At 41.4% G+C, this 17123-nt stretch overlaps 2 protein-coding genes across 2 annotated transcripts in view; one reads left to right on the top strand and one right to left on the bottom strand.

Moving 5' to 3' along the window:
* SPEF2 (sperm flagellar 2) overlaps window positions 1-14180 on the bottom strand; it is a 66133-nt gene extending 51953 nt beyond the window's left edge. Inside the window, 6 exon segments of the mRNA XM_035563766.1 lie at window positions 662-741; window positions 1422-1562; window positions 3986-4156; window positions 5464-5716; window positions 13336-13438; window positions 14067-14180. Coding sequence (XP_035419659.1) covers window positions 662-741; window positions 1422-1562; window positions 3986-4156; window positions 5464-5716; window positions 13336-13438; window positions 14067-14124 — 806 coding nt within the window. The 5' untranslated portion in view covers window positions 14125-14180.
* Window positions 14181-14248: 68 nt separating this feature from the next.
* The window catches only part of PRLR (prolactin receptor), a 158505-nt gene continuing 155630 nt past the window's right edge, over window positions 14249-17123 (top strand). The window contains exons 1-2 of the mRNA XM_050716327.1: window positions 14249-14318; window positions 16219-16301. The gene's annotated coding sequence lies outside the window, so the exon portion shown is untranslated. The remainder of the gene's footprint in view (window positions 14319-16218; window positions 16302-17123) is intronic.

Genomic DNA, 17123 nt, shown 5'->3' with positions numbered 1-17123 from the left:
GAAACAAGAAATTAGGATTGCAGAATATTAAACATAGTCTACTCTTTATATATAACCAAACACTCTGAGCACAATTTTGCAGAGTTATTAATCAGACATAGTTTTCACACAGAAGTATCCATGGCAGCATGCATGAGTGCCACCTCTTCTAAATTTTGTATACATATCACTAAAGGTGACAGAACGCCTATTGTTTATAATTATTCACAAATAAACCAACATCTCCCTCTATATTAGTTGCCTATAAAGCATAATTAAGGAGAAAAGTTACTTTTCTTCAAAATGTGGTGCCATGTATATACATCCACCACCACTCTCTTCTTTCCGCAAGTCTAACCAAAACTACAGACTCAATGACTGAAATAAACAGAAAAAAAGAGATACACTTTGTGCCCTCTGTTGCTGCATATATTGCAAAAAGGAGAGAGGGAAGGTTGAGCCATCCCTAACACAATTATAAAAACACTAGGTAAAAATGCTAACAGCTGGAGCGGGAATACTTGTGATGCTAGCAGACATATAGACAGTCACTCAAAGGAGAATCACAGTTCAAACTAAGCAAGACATTATATTTCCTTCAAGTAGCTGTCTCCATAGATAGTAGGCACCTAAGGTGCCCAAGGTACTGTCTAAGCTTAACAATCTAATATCCAGATATTACCTATCAGAGACTTGGCTTTGTACGGCAGAGAGATTTCCTGCAATAGACTTCTCAAACTTGTTAATCTCCTTGTAAGTGTCCTAAAGAAATAACATAAAATTTAATGTTTTTTCTCTTCACAAAGTGTCATAATGAAGCTTCAACTATTTTTTCACAGAGTAAATACTAGGGAATGATTTATGCTTCATGTTAGTACCACAAAAAAAGTTTACACTGAAAATACATTAAGCGTCAACTACATCAAGATGAAAGGCAAGACTATTTCCTTCTCCTACTTTTTGTTTCTATTTACTTTTTCCCTTTTTCCTATCTATACCTATGTTCAGACAAAATCCTAAATTTTTCCAGCTGCCCCTTCTGCAGGATAATTACAATTTGCACAGGACTCTACTAGTTTGTATAATTCCCGCTATTCAGGGATTTTGAAATAAGATATTGTGGGCTATGTTCTGCTTTTACTAGCTTAAATTTATCCCTAGTAGTTATTCAAGCAACTCTGTTTGGATACTCTACATTTAAAAGCATCTATCTATTTATGCAATAAGAACTTTCTCTTCCTTCAAAACAATTTTTCCTATGTAACAAATGTTGAATCACTCATATTTTGCCCAGTTCACACTGAGTCCACTACATAATTTCAAGAGTTGTATCAGCAGCTTTAGATGGCACAAGTACAGTATTCATAAGTGTAAATGCTCCCAGAAAATGACATTTTCCCAGTTCATATAATTACCATTAATGAAATATAGATGATAGTTACCTCTGCTTCTCTTTTCTTCTTTAGCAATTTTTGGGCTTCAATAGCTTTTATTGTGTGGTTTGGTTGTGGCTTTGGAACCTGTATAATGGCTGCTTGAATCCTGGCCATTATTTCATTTTGTCTCCTTCTTCCTATGCGATGCTGAATATTCAACATAATGTGTTCAGATACTTGAGTAGAAACAAAACATACTATATTGATCTAATAAACTATTTATTTACCCATGTAGGAAATGTGATTAACCCATAAGGAAAAAAAATCTTTTAGGAAGAAAAAAAAAAAAAAAAGAGTGACAGAGAGAATAGCAAATGATTATTAAAAAAAAAAAGGATTCATTAAAATACCATGAAAGTTGTGGATGAACACCTCCCTGGAGGTGTTCAAGATCAGGCTGGACAAAGCCCTGGGCAACCTGATCTAGTGGGTGGCATCCCTGCCTATGGCAGGGATGTTGGAACTAGATGATCTTTAAGATCCCTTCCAACCCAAGCCGTTCTATGTTTCTATGATGAAACAGATGCATTTTAAGTTAAAGCATCACTCCACATTCAGAGTCATTTGACAGCTTTTCAATACGCTAGTACATATTCTCAATATTTGAGAATGAAGAAATATTTTAAGTACCAGTATCAGAAAATCTGATATATGCAGTTGGACTGGAAGATCTTTGAAGGTTCCTTCCAACTGAACTCTCCTACCCTATCCTATCCTATCCTATCCTATCCTATCCTATCCTATCCTATCCTATCCTATCCTATCCATGCCTGCGTTAATAAAGGATGAGGTGCAACAAAAGCATGTCTGTAAAAAACAAAACAAACCAAAAAAAAAACAGTTTGTACTCAATGCCTGAGAGGCATTTAAAGGGTTGTATTAAATGTTAGCTCTAATCTAGCACCTGTTTCTGGTTAGAATTCAGAACAGAAACTGAAAAACACACATACTGTGATGCAATGCTACCACTCAATACTGAGTCTCAGATGATTAAGCATTAGCAAAAATTTAAATAACACCATTAAAGTGCACTACAGATACATGCAGTTAAAAGAAGAGTTGTGTGGGAAAAAACATTTTTCTACAAATGTTCAAAAAAAGCTAAAAAATAAATATTTATCATATCAAATAGAATTTTAAAAAATTCTTTAAAAAATATCTTGAAAATCTTTGGGATATTGTTCATATTTTCTTTTGTAGATACTTGAAGAGTAATTTCGTCATTTTTTTCCATTCTTGTTCTTGCAGTGGCAATAGAACAACTAAATAACCACTGAAAGACGCTTTTAATTAGCAGCTCCACAGAAAAGGATCTGAGGGTGTTGGCCGACAGAAAGTTGAAAGTGAGTCAACAGTGTACCCTGACAGCCAAAATGGCCAACTGTACCCTGGGGTGCATCAGGCACGGTATTGCTAGGTGTCTGAGGGAAGGGATTGTCACACTCTACTCTGTGCTGCTGCAGCCTCACAAGTACTACCTACAGCTTTGGGTGACACAGTATAAGAAGGACATAAAACTATTAGAGAGTGTTCAAAGGAGGGCTACAGAGATGGTGAAGGGTGTGGAGGGGAAGACTTGTGAGGAACAGCTGAGGTCCCTTGCCAGAGGCCCAGAGAGAGCAGGCTGAGGGGCAGCCTCATGGTGGTGTGCAGTTTCCTCATGAGGGGAGCGGAGGGGCAGGCGCTGAGCTCTGCTCTCTGGGGACAGCGACAGGACCCGAGGGAACGGCATGGAGCGGGGACAAGGGAGGTTCAAGTTGAATATTAGGAAAAGGTTCTTGACTGAGAGGGTGGTTGGGCACTGGGACAGGCTCCCCAGGGCAGTGGTCACAGCCCCAAGCCTGCCAGAGTTCCAGAAGAGTTTGGACTACGCTCTCAGACAAATGGGTTGATTTTTGGGTGGTCCTATGTGGAGCCAGGAGTTGGACTCAATGATCCATGTAGGTCCCTTGCAACTTGGGACATTCTTTTGTTCTTTGATTCTAGCCATACAAAACACTTCTCAAATTAGTCATTTTCTTATTCATCATGGCTTAATATTCCTTGACTAGACTGCCAATTCTTCTATATAAACTACAGCCTGTACTTTGGAAGAGTGTTCCCACATGCTGAAAAAATAGTTCATCTTTTTGATTTAATGAAAACATCTACACAGAGCTGGAAGATGCAATGAGGCCATCCATACCCACTATAGGTCCCCTTCCTTATGTTTTTATCCTACTTCTGAACAATGCTCCATCTTTTTCTTCAAAATGAAAAATTTCACAAACCTCCTTTATAAGAACACTTTAAACACTTGCAGTTGTGAAATTTACACTTTGTCTTCAAATTTATTAAGATTTTTCTTGCATGACAACATGCAAATACCCTTAACATTAAGTATGTGATTTTGAAATATTAATGTTTTTAAGGGTCTTAAAAGACTGTATTGGCTATATATCTACACATAAATGCTTACTAAGAGCGCCCTCTTTCTTTGCTTTTCTGTAAACATGATGGGGCAGAACAACTATGTACGTGACCTTAAGAAAATACTTCTTCAGAAGTCTCTATTAAATGTAATTAGTCACCTTTTCAATGTCTTGGGCTCTTTGTTCCTCTCGAAGCTTCTGAACTTTCTGTTGTTCTAAAATATGTATACGAGCTATTTTATCTTCCATTGCTTTAGACTTCATTTCAAAATGTTCTGAAACCTGCTGTAGCTGCAAATCTGCCTGACGTGGTGTTAAAGATTTCAAACGCTGAAATTAAATTTCAAGATAATCAAGTCAGAAACAGTAAGAAAAATTGTATGTAAATGTGACAATTTTGCAATAGTTATCTCAAACTGTGTTTTCTGGTGTTAATATCCACAGAACAATATCTAAACATGGTGGAGTATTTTTTTTTTTTAAATAAAGGACCAGCTGTATTGAAAAGAACTTGCAGAATTGAACTTGAACAATGCCAGATGGAAATCTAAGACATTCAACTTAAACACAAGACAAAGTTTTTTCCCTGGAAATGTTGTTCAATAATTTGCCCAGGTATTTTATGAAGTCTCCATCTTTGAAGATACTCAGAAACCAGCTGGACAAGGTCCTGAGCAACCTGACATAGTTAACTCTGGTTAGAGGAGCAGGGTGGCTGGATTATGTGACCTCCAGAGCTCCCTTCCAACCTCAACGATTTTATGATGAATGTATCTATTTACAGGAGCAATCTCAGTTGCTTTATCTTCTTTAAGCTATTCATATATGTGAAGGGATGTCGTGGCTGTTTGGTGCTATCTCTGCGTTTGTTGGTACACTTTATGTTTTGTTAGGATGTGTGCTAGAAAAAATGTGAAGTTTCACCCAGCTGAATTTGATTTGTGATGTGTGGCTTCTTAAAGATTGCTCGCCCTGGTAACAAATTATGGTCTGCACATGCTGAACATTACTGTTGAAGATGAGAAGAATGTCTTTAACAGAATGTACTACTTAGATAATGCCTTCCTCTTAGATACTCTCTTTGCCTTTTTTTTTTTCCTCTTTGCATTATTCAGCATACAGTTACTCAGCCAGCTGGAGTCTAGTATAAATATATGGGGAGAAAGGTAACAGAAGGAATCAAACCACCATGGCACATAGCTCAACACAGATTAATTTCCCCTTCAGGAAACATTTATACCTAAGTTCAAACCTCGACTGCAATGCAGTCTGCAATCTGTACTGATCAAATAAGTAAGACAGCAGCCACTGAACAACTACTAGTCTTTGTTGCTATACATATTTTAAGGCTGGAAAGCAGGTAACACAGAATAAGCCAAAACAAAGGAACACAAAATAAAGGAACAAAAAGGAACACAGATGGTCGTTATCCTCATGAATCACAGATAAACCAGGTAATCCCAGTGTCTATGTATAGGACATGGCAAAGGATTTCATCTTTTCCATAGAAGCACTCTGGTTTTGAACAAGAAATCTAAAAAGCGGGGAGGTAAAGCATGAAATATGCTTGAGAGGTACGCGTAAATAAGCTACCTTATTTTCCTATACATTTATACAAAATTGGCATAGTTAGCTACCTCTTGATACAAAACACTTCCAATAGACTTGAGCCTTGCAGGTGCTGTAGGTCTCATTGCTTCCATGGCTACTGCAGTGAGCTTTGTCTTTCTCTTTTTTTCTAAAGCAATATACAATTCATACAAAAGCTTTGTTGCAGCCCCATGCTGCCCCGTCATGATGTCTTGGGCCACATTTTCATTAAACTGTACATCAAGGAGGTGAAGTGTGGGTTCCAGGAGAGAAAAATTGTTAAGTTTTGCACTTGCAACCCTATGTGATTAAAAACAAAGAAAAAATCAAAACATAAACATACTTTCAATTCCAACTTGCTGCAACAAGCATTGTCATTATATGTATCTCATATCAAGATAGGAGGGAAAAAAAAAAAAACACAGCAGACTTCCTTAGAGTGACGTGATACACATTTTGTTTTAGATTTTATACTGTAGTACATGCAAATAGATTGGCCTACTAGGAATAACTTTGGGGAAAAAATAGAAGACATATATATATAAATCTTGATGCATGCACACAAGAAGTACAACTGACAGTGAAAGCTTACTCCAAATTGCAGCTAAAAGTATACCATCCACAAAAGGTACAAGGAACTAGAATGAAGTTTATTAAACTGTATCAATCCATGTGAGCTCTAACCAGCCAAAATACAGGAAATTAAATATATTTTTATATATATATATATATATATAATCTATTAACCCTCACAACATCTTGTCACATTTCTTCCCCGATAAAAAGAAATGGACACATGGCTTGGTGTAGCGTTGAAAAATAAAGACTGTAGTCCCAATGAGCAAAATTTACATTCGAAAAATAAATGGTGGATTCCAGATTAATTATTTTTCTTGATGTATAGATTCTCCTGTGGAAACACTTGTGATCAGTAGATAGGCCAAAAAAAGAAGAAATGATCAATATTTCACAATTAACACACTATCAGATTTCATTCAGCAAATCCATAACTACTGGCTGAGTCCGAACATTTCTATGCTGCTCTATCACTTAACTTCACAATAGTTCATTTATATGAACCAACAAGGTTTTGAGGTCAGTAGAGCAACAGCATAATTCTACAAAAATGTTGAATTTTAACTTGAAGAACTCCTGGTCACACAGAATTCACCGTATTCCTAGATAAAACAGTCCTGGAGTTAATCAATCTCACTATAACAATCCTTGCCTTATTTGTTATACAATTATATATAAATGTAGCTTACAACTATTGAACATCTTTCTGCAATTGATTCAAGATTAAGGTGACACCTACTGTCAGAAATCTTGCATGCATTGAGAAGCTGCGGTGACACGACCTCTTAATTTTTTTTATTGTGTAAACAGATCAGATGGAAATTCTTAAACCTGCTTGATAATACAAAGATGTTCTAAACCTTATCTCAAGATCATTTTCAGAGATAGACAAAACTATAATATTTCGTTTTTCAAACATGGACAGACTAACTGGAGGATGTTTTCCAGTAGTATTCCTTTCAAAAAGGTAGTACCACTTCCTCAACTATTATTCCCTTGCTTTTATGTCTATATATATATGCCTATACTCTATATAAAGAACTGCACAACATAAGCAGCTAATATAGTTAAGCATAACTTGAGAGAGTCATCAAAATGACCACCCATTCTTTTCAGTTATTACTTTCTAGATTACAGTTGCCCATACTACAAAAGGAATTTACATTTCCTCCACTGCCACCCCAATAGGTACCATCTTCCCTTGGTCTGTACTAAAACATACTAAAGTGATGACAGTTTACCAAATGACCCTTGAATAGTACACTCAAAAATTAAAAGTATTACTTTATAGATAACTAGTAAGATTTGTCAAGCACGGGTTCTTCCAAGATTCCAGGACTATATAATGACTATTACACAGAAATAATTGCCTTTAATGTGCGGGAGGAATATCTTGGAACTGAGGAAATATTGCCTCAGTTCTCAGTAGCTGTTAAAGGATCTATGTCACTAGCTAATACAAAAGGAAGAGAAGGCAGAAAATATCAAAATATCTTGATGAAGTCATGGAATATCATGGTAAAGAATACAGCATTCCTTCCTCTCATGTTGGATATTTCAGGACCTTAATAATTGTTATGGCATTTTGCTTGACCTCCTCCAATATATCCAGGTCATTCTTGTACTTGGGAACCCCAAACTGGACACAGCATTTCAGACAATGTCTCACCAGGGCTGAGTAGAGCGTAAGTACCACCTTCTTCACAGAATCAGGGAATGGTTGAGGTTGGAAGAGACCTCCAGAGATCATCTAGTCCAACGCCCCTGCTCAAGCAGGGTCACCTAGAGCATGTTACACTGGATCACATCCAGGCAGGTTTTGAATATCTCCAAAGGAGACTCCACAACCTCTCTGGGCTGTATGTTCTACTGCTCTGTCACCCTCCTCATACATTCCCTTCCCAAGGGACCTTAAAGACCATCTAGTTCCAACTCTCCTGACATAGGCAGGAATGCCAGCCACTAGATCAGGTTGCCCAGGGCCCCATCCAGCCTGGTCTTGAACACCTCCAGGGATGGGGCAGCCACAGCTTCTCTGGGCAGCCTGTGCCAGTGTCTCACCACACTCTAAGTGAAGAATTTCCTGCTAACATCTAATTTAATCTCCCCTCTTTCAGTTTAAAACCATTCCACCTTGTCCTGTCATTATCTGCCCAAGTAAAAATTCACACCATCTTTTTTATAAGCACCATTTAAGTATTGAAAAGCTGCAATGAGGTCTCCCCAGAGTTTCCTCTTCTCCAGGCTGAACATCCTTAGCTCTCTCAGCCCTTCTTCACCGGAGAGCAGCTCCAGCCATCTGATCGTCTTCATGGACCTCCTCTGGACCTGCTCTAACAGCCCCACGTCCTTCTTGTGCTGGGGGCCCCAGCCCTGGACGCAGCACTCCGGGTGGGGCCTCACAAGGGCAGAGCAGAGGGGCACAATCCCCTCCCTCCACCTGCTGCCCACCCCTCTGTTGGTGCAGCCCAGGACGCAGTTGGCCTTCTGGGCTGCAGGCACACACTGCTGGCTCATGTCGAGCTTTTGTCCACCAGAGCCCCCAAGTCCTTCTCTGCAGGGCTGCTCTCAGTGGGTTCTTCTGCCAGTCTGTGCTCATGTCTGGGATTGCCCTGACCCAGGTGCAGCACCTTGCACTTGGACTTGTTGAACCTCATGCGGTTCACATGGACCCACTTCTCAAGTTTGGCCAGGTCCCTTTGGATGGCATCTCTTCCTTCTTTGGTATCAACTGCACCACTCAGCCTGATGTCATCTGCAAACTTGCTGAGCGTGTACTTGATCCCACTGTCTGTGTTGTCAATAAAGATATTAAACAGCACCGGTCCCAAGACAGACCCCTGAGGGACACTGCGCATCACTGGCCTCCACCTGGACATAGAGATATTGACCACCATTCTCTGTGTGTAGCCATCAAGCAAATTCCTCATCCACGGGATGGTTCACCCTTCAAATCCATCTCTCTTCAATTTGGAGATCAGGATGTCATGTTGGACCATGTTAAAAGCCTTACAGAAGTCCAGGTAGACGACATCAGTCAACTGATGCACTCACTCCATCACAGAAGGCCACCAGATTGGTCAGGCATGATTTGCCCTTGGTGAAGCCACGCTGGCTCTCTCGGATCACCTCCTTGTCCTGCATGTGCCTTGACACTGCACCAGTGACTTCACCTGACTGCTAGGACTTTTCAGATATGATGGAGAGAGGCTTGGCAACTCCATCAGCTAGTGCCATCAGGACCCTGCGATGCATGGCATCAGGGCCCATAGACTTGTACCTGTTCAGTTTCATCAGGTCATCTCGAACCTGCTCTTCACTTAAGCTGGGAGGGACTTTGCTCCCCCACCCTCAGGTACAGGGAAATGAGAGACATGGGAAGCCTGACTGGCAATGAAGACTGAGGTAACGAAGTTGAGCACCTCAGCCTTCTCCATGTCTGTCATTACTAGTTCTCCCTTCTCATCCATCAGAGGGGACACACTCTCCTTGGCCTTTCTTTTCTGGCCAATGTACCTACAGAATCCCTTCTTGTTATTCTTTGCATCCCTTGCCAAGCTCAGTTCCATCTGTGCCTTGGCTTTCCTGATCCCATCCCTGAATACCTGTACTCTTATACCCTGAATACCTGTACTCTGTAGCAACCCTGTACTCTTCCCAGGCTTCATGTCCCTGCTTCCACTGCCTGTGCATTTCCTTCTTGCACCTCAGTCTGACCAGCAGGTCCTTGCTCAGCCATCCCAGCTGTCTGCCTTCCCTGCTTGCTTTCTTACATGGGGAATGGAGAATTCTTGTGCTCTGGGGAAAACACCCTTAAAGAGTGGCTAGCTCTGTTTTGCTTCTTTGTCCCTAAGGACAGTGTCCCAAGTGATCCCATCCACTAGCTATTTATATGGCTGGAATTTTGCTCTTTGGAAGTTCAGGTTACTGACTTTGCTCTTTGCCAGGCCCATATTCCTCATGATCAATAACTCAAAATTCAACCTTTGTTGGAGGATGACAAAAGTCAAGATAAGCAGCACATACTGATCTTCCCTCATCCACTGAGCCCATCACCTCATTGCAGAAGACTGTTGTCAGGTTAGTTACGCATGATTTCCCCTTCATAAAGCCATGGTGATAACTCCCAGTCATCTTCTTGTCCTTAATATGCTTGGAAAATGTTCCCACACTCATTTGTTCCATCAGTTTTCAGGAACTGAGGCGAGGCTGACTATCTTGTTCATGACCAATTCCTCTTTCTTGCTTTCCTTGAAGAGAGGAGCGACATTTCCAGTCCTAAGAAATCTCCTCCAGTCACCATCACCTTTCAAAGATAATTGAGAGTGACCTAGCAGTGACATCAGCCAGGGCCCTCAGCATTTGTGGGTACCTCCCATAGACTTGTGTATTTGTACCTTATTTGTACCTTATTTAAATGTTCCTTAAGCTGATCCTCTTCCACCAAAAGTTTTCCTGCTAGTCTTAGCGGATTGGGATTCCTGAAGGCAAGTTTCACCAGCACAGACTGAGACAGAGAAGACTTTAAGTACTTCAAACTCTTCTTTTTTCCCCCCACTAGATCCTGTGCCCCATTCAGCAGTAAGATCATGTTTTTCCTATTCTTCGTTTTGCTGCGGAGATACCTGTAAAAGCCCTTTTGTTTGCCCTTCATGTCCCTCACCAGTTTTAATTCTAGATGGGCTTTGGCTTCCCTAAAGCCTCCTGTGTACGCTCAGACACTGTTTTTCAAGTCCTTGTCCACCCAACACTACTTCCACATCTTGTATGCTTTCTTTTTGTGTTTGTTTATTCAAGAGATCCTTGTTCATCCATTCAGGCCTCCTGCTGCCTTCATTGATTTTCTTCGCAATGAGATGGACTATTCTCATACTTGAAGGTGGTGACCCTTGAATAAAAATTCAGCCACTTGTCCTGGACCCCTCTACTCTCCAGAGTGATTTGCGTAGGACTCTTCCAAGCAGGTCCCTGAACAAGCTTCCATGAAACCTATGGTTGTGATACTGTTTTCAGCTTGTTCCCTCCTCTCAGAATCCTGAGATCACCATCTCAGGGTCTCTGCAGTCAGTGCTGCCCGACCTCCCTCATTTGTACATATTAGGTCTAGTAGAACATGTCCCTTCTTCAGCCCCTCAACCACCTGTCTCAGAAAGTTACCATTGATGCACTCCAGTATCCTAACAGATTGCTCGTGTATGGCTGCATTGCCTTTCCAGCAGATCACAGCTTGTTTAAAGTCTCCTATTCTGACTAAGATCTGTGAACATGAGAATTCTTGCAGCTGTCTCAAGAAGATCCTAGGTACTTCTTCCTACTCAAGGAGGTTTTGGTGGTTCCCATCTCTTCCTAGTAGTCCTCCATCTTCAGAGAGGACCCTGTGATTGTAGAAAACAAATCCCTATTGTTGACAGCAGCTGCACAACCAGTTGTTGACCTGTAGGATCCACCCACTCCCCACCAAGTTCTTCCACCTCACCAGCAGAATTGAGGAAAAAGGTGCCTAGAGCCCCACGCCTCTCACTTTTACTCCAGAAACACATGGCCACTCTTGATATACTCCAGGCCTCCGTGACGGCATCCTTGGTATCCACACAGAAGAGCAGCATGGGTTACAATCCTAGCGCTGGATGAGCAGTCCTGGACCCAAGCCTCTAGCAAGTAGAAAACCTTCCTAGCTAGCACATGAGGACAGAAGATGGGGGCCTCCATCTGCAGAAGAAAATCTCCCACTGCTATTACTTAGTGCTTCCTCTTGGTGATCCTGTGTGTTCAAGATTAGCCACCTCCGATGCTTTGCTGCACAGCCTCAGAGTCCCCAGCCTCTCATCTGCTACTGAAACTGTTCTGCAGCTGTGGATCAACAGGTAAAGCATGAGCCTTTCTTCTCTTGCCAGAAGGCACAAGCTGCCAGTTATCTCCATTTCCCAGTCCTACAAACACAGACTCTGCCTGCCTCTTCCTCAGTACAGCTGAGGGGTCAAGTTTCTGTATCTGCAGTGTCTCAGAGAAGATCCAGTCAATCTCCTTTTCACTATCTGTGATGCTGCATCTCCTGCAGCAGTTCTACTTAGTTATACAGATCCTCTGCCAGCACACACCTCTGCAGGCAAAGATACCACCTCCCTCCATCTAATGCTCAGCAAAGAGTCTGGACATCCCTAAAGCCTAAGACATGGAAAATTGTCTCCTTTCTCTGAAGATCAATCTGATTTGAGGTATGACATTCTGGGGTTGTTGCTCCAGATCACACCCTGTTGTGCATCACAACATCTGCTGAGAACGCATACACTGTCTCAGCAGAGTTTCTAAACCCTCTTGCATCTGTTGAAAGGGTGCTTGATCTTCCCTAATGAGAAGTCATCTGGGAACAAAAGCTCAGAGTATCCTTTTACCAGGAATAGTTGATAGAGCTTTTTAGATGTTGCTAGAGCTTGTAGAAGTAAAAACCTCCTTAAGCTATCAGTGGGTACCCTAATGTTCTTCGAAGAGCCCCCAGGAGTGCTTCAGTGTTCTGAAATATTCCCAAATGATCTAGAATTTTGAGAAACAGAAGCCAGAAACTGCTGTCTGCCTATTAGCTGCACTCAAGCTTCCCTTCTACAAGTTGGTAGGACTTGAATAGGAAAGGGTACAAATAAATGAGAAGTGCAGAGAACACAAAAGAGATTCAGAAGGAACAGGAAGAGGATGCACAGCCTGGCACATTTCTTCTATCTGTGCACCATGGTCTATCTTTTGCCATAATGGTGCATAAGCCAGGGAACCCCATGAACTACCTCATGAACATACCAAGCCTCACAGACCTGCAAATTTTTCACCTTTCTCTTTTGTGGGTTGTGTTTTTTTTTTTAATTCTTCACCATGGATATTCCACCAGATTATTTATAAATGTATGAATTATTATATTATATTTTCCCAGGGCTTTACTCAGAACCTCACAACACATCACCACCATTTCTATTTTACTGAAGTATATGTTCACCACCATACCAGACTTCAGTATTCCGGGCTTCATTCAGCTTATGGGGAGAGTGTCAGAATCTCCAGTGTTAAAGACATTCTGAAGGACTTCTATCATTCTATGACTTGTAGAACCTTTGATCTAGCCTGCTACTATCTTAGTTACAATCATAATGTGTAATTTTTGTAAAGTAGTATGATCAACTTTGGAAACAGGAAGCTTGGCTGTGCATCAAATAGAAGTAGTTTTTGACTTATTGATAGTTGCATCAAATTTTGGTAAATTCCAGATGTCTTTTCCACTCTGCATTAGCAAATTCCAAGTGAAAAAATGAATATTTTGTCTAATTTCTGCAAGAGACATGTTATCCATATGTACTGACCTGCTCTGTGAAAATTTATTAAAGTCATCCTGAAGGCCATATTTGTGTAGAAGTTCTCCAAGGAGGTAGCCATTAGAAAATTCTTCAGCAAATGATCCTGGAACTAAGTTGTTTATTTTTCCCAAAAAGAATAACATAATTAAAATAATTCATACTTTAATTTTAATATTACCTTTGTTCTTATGACAAAATCAAGTACAAGCCTTATTAAATAATTAAAAAGAATTTTAGGAGCTGCCAGTGACTTTTTAAGCCAGTAATAGATTTTCTTCAGTGCAGTTCTTTTGCAACATAAGCTTTACGCAATCAATTAATACTCCTTTTTGGTGTTGAAAATCAAACTTTGTCGTGGTTGTCATTGAGACAATGGCAACAGTGATAAATGACAATTGTTAAGTTTTCTGTTAGAAAGTTTAAACAAAGAGATCTGCTGCGCTTCCACGGAAAGCTGCTTGCTCTCGTGGAACAGCTGCTTCTCCAAAGCCAGCACCACACCTGCCATCCCAAACGGGACAGTGATTAATACAACTGTGTCCTCTGGAGCGGACATCCATCCTCCCCTCGCACCTCCTGAGCTTCTGTGGCGCCTGACGGAGCACCAGCCCCCCCCGAAGGCCACCCACCCTCCTGAGGGCGCCCCTCAGCACCCCCGCGAGGAAACCGCCGGGCAGCGGGACTTATCCCGCGGGACACCCCCACGGCCGCAGGGTTTAGGGTCTCGCTGCACTCACCGACGCTGCGGGAGAGCCTCACCTCCCCGTTGAGCCACCCGCACAGCAGCCCCGCCATCACCGCCGGCCGCCCCCGCCCAGCCTGGCACCGCGTCCCGTTGCCACAGCGACCGGGAGCCCGGCGCATGCGCGGAGAGGGGGTGGCGGCCCCCTCCCGCCCGCCCCTCCCGCCCGCTCTCTCTGCCCCGCGGAGGGCCGCGCACGCGCCGCAGGTGTGGCGGGTGTGGCCGGGGCGGGGAGGCGAGGAGGAAGGTGAGCGCGCCGGAGGGGCGGGGGGAGGAGAGGAGAAGGGGGGGGCGAATGCGCGTGCCCGCCTCCGCCGCGAGCGGCGCGCGGGCGCACGGCCGTTGGCCGGCCGTTACCGCCTCGTTGGGCGGGAGCGGGCTGAGGGGAGCCTCGCGGGTCTGAGGCGGGGTCGGGGGGGGAGTGTTGCTCCAGTCGCAGGGGGCTGCCGTCCTGCTGGGCGCCCCTCTGCCCTTCTCCCCTCCCCGCTTTTGTTTAATAAGGTGTCACTGCTACCCCGCTCCGCCCCGGCCGCCGGTGGCTGAGTTGTTTGCCGTGTTGGCGCTTCGCAGACAGGGACTCGGGCTGAGAAGCGTTCTGTCAGGAGAAGAGAATGAGCCCGGGATGCATTTTCCACGATTTAGAACGCCAAACCGCACGAATTGTCGCATTGGCTCGATGGGGAAGGGGGGAGGGAGCGCAAAAAGTGAAAATGCTGAGGGGGGGGAAAAAAAAAAAAAGCACTGCCAGTTCGAAGCGTGTGCTACACGTTAGCAAGGCTGTTTTTCAGCAGTGCTCCTTGTGTAAGGAGTCTGAGGCGTCTGTGTGCCAGTACAGCTCCTCGCGGGGCTCTGAGCTCGGCCAGTTTGGGGCATTTCGAGATTGCTTTGAAATCATCGTCTCTTACTGCATTACTTCTCTTTTTACTGGGTCATCCTTGTTTTAGTATCACGTTGAAATAAATACTTCGAGAAGTTTTGGTCGTTTTAAAGAGCGTGCTACAAAAATGTAGAAATAGAGAAGAGATCTACGTCTGGAAAATGCATTGTACCCCATAGGAATTTAAATTCTTTCTTTCCAGGAATATCTGAAGTAGATTGAAGTTTTCAAGTGTCTTTCACTGCAATACAGAATCCTAAAGGATGACTTAATCTAGAGAAGAGCAAGAGGGTCTAGTGGTTAATGATAGGCAGACAACAAACTAAACATTTTTCCAAAGTGACAATGATAGATATTTGACATGACTTTGAATATTATAGATTCTGTACCTTTAGAAGTCTTTTGATTAAATCGCTGTGCTTTTACAGAAGGTGTGCCTTAAATCAAAATAAATTACTAGTTTTGTTAGAAGAAAGGTATAACTGAGCTGTTTATGTCTTAAGATTGTAAAGTTAGTGGCACATGAATGAATAAAGTAACAAACTTCAAGAGAGGGGAAGTACTTTCAGGGCAGATTTTGTATCCTTTTGAAGTTACAAAGTTTTGTGCACGTGGTAAACTATAAAATTACCCACGCTTTAGAGGAAGTAGAAACCTTTATTGTTTTTTTTCTAATACAATGTTCTTAGTGAGAGTATCTACCATGTGACTGTGTTTTTGATATGTCAAAGAACAAAGAAGAGATTTGTTTTTGTTTCATTGCGGAATTCTTTCCTCAGCTCCAGTAATTACATATATATATAGAGAGAGAGAGAGAGTTACATATATATATATATATAACATATATATACATATGTAATATATATATAATTACATACATATATATATTTAAATATACTTAAATTTTGCTGTAAATAGTTATTTATATTAAGTTTAGAACTACTTTCCATATAACCTCTGACTTTGACAAGCTGATAGTTATTGTATCTCTAGGAATTTTAATGGATTTTTTTCAAATCTATTATCATAAGCAGTGGATCTGTAACATTGGTTTGATCTGCTCTGGTGGACATAATAAAATCCTACTCAGATAAGCTAGATTTGTGAGAAATGTGGAATCCTTCATACGTTTAAATTCAGTAGTGGTTTGCTGTTTCATCTAAACTTGTCTTAGCTCTTAATAAATTAATGTAGCTTTCTAACAGAATTCTGAGTAGTGATAGGATGTTGTAGTAATCAATTTTTCCTTCATTGTCTCCCTGATTTAAAGAACTTGGAAAGATGTCTGCATTCTGCACTGTGAAAGCTGAGTCTGCAGTGTTTAAAGGAAAATACTTGCAGACAGCAAGTAAGGTAACTTTTTCCCTAATTCTGCCTTTCCTGAAACTGCTGACATTTATTTTTTTTTAATAAGGTGGGTTTTGTGTTTTGTTAATTTCTTAATTGTCTGCTAAGAATACCAGCGGGACTGTCGTGGAAATTGCAAACTGATTTCCTGTGGGATACTGTACCATGGGATAATGTAACTTTAAGACACTAATACTAGACTGCAGAATGCATCTGCTGTTTTCACCAACAAATCTGTAGGTTTATTTTAAATTTATTTAAATTTATACATACAAATTTATTTTAAACTTCATATATCCTCCTATGGACTTGCTTTGAGAGAGAATTGTATGTAGGTTATATCTGTAATGGTCAAAGGAATAGAAGACCTCAAACAGCAATCTTCTGAACATAGACAGAAATGAAGTTTCAGGGACTGTGGCTGCTTGTCATTCCTTCTGGCCTCCTAAAAGAAACTGTATGTATGAAGATTATGTCATACACTCTTTGTTATTCAAGCCTACAGCTGTTGTCAATATTAGTTTTTAATCACATGGAAGTAATAGTAGTATGTATATATTATCAAGAGCTTGGACTTTTATCACAAAATGGCAATTGTAAAACTTTTAAAGGTTCAAGATGCTACTCTGAAGGGGAGTTAGGAGGAATGATCTTCTGAATACAATGAAGTTTAAAAGGCAAATGGAGATATTTGGAATTCTTAGATTGCATTTAGATCGAAGCTGTGCATGACAGTATCAGACTAAACTTACTGTGTAAGTGTGGTTTCAGGAGTTTCATTTTTGCACTGGAATTTATTGCTGCCTCACTAAATTTTTTATAATTACA

This window comes from Cygnus atratus, chromosome Z (assembly GCF_013377495.2).
Source record: "Cygnus atratus isolate AKBS03 ecotype Queensland, Australia chromosome Z, CAtr_DNAZoo_HiC_assembly, whole genome shotgun sequence".
NCBI lineage: Eukaryota > Metazoa > Chordata > Aves > Anseriformes > Anatidae > Cygnus > Cygnus atratus.
Note: the sequence above shows the minus strand (reverse complement) of the source record. Positions and strands in the feature narration are given on the sequence as shown.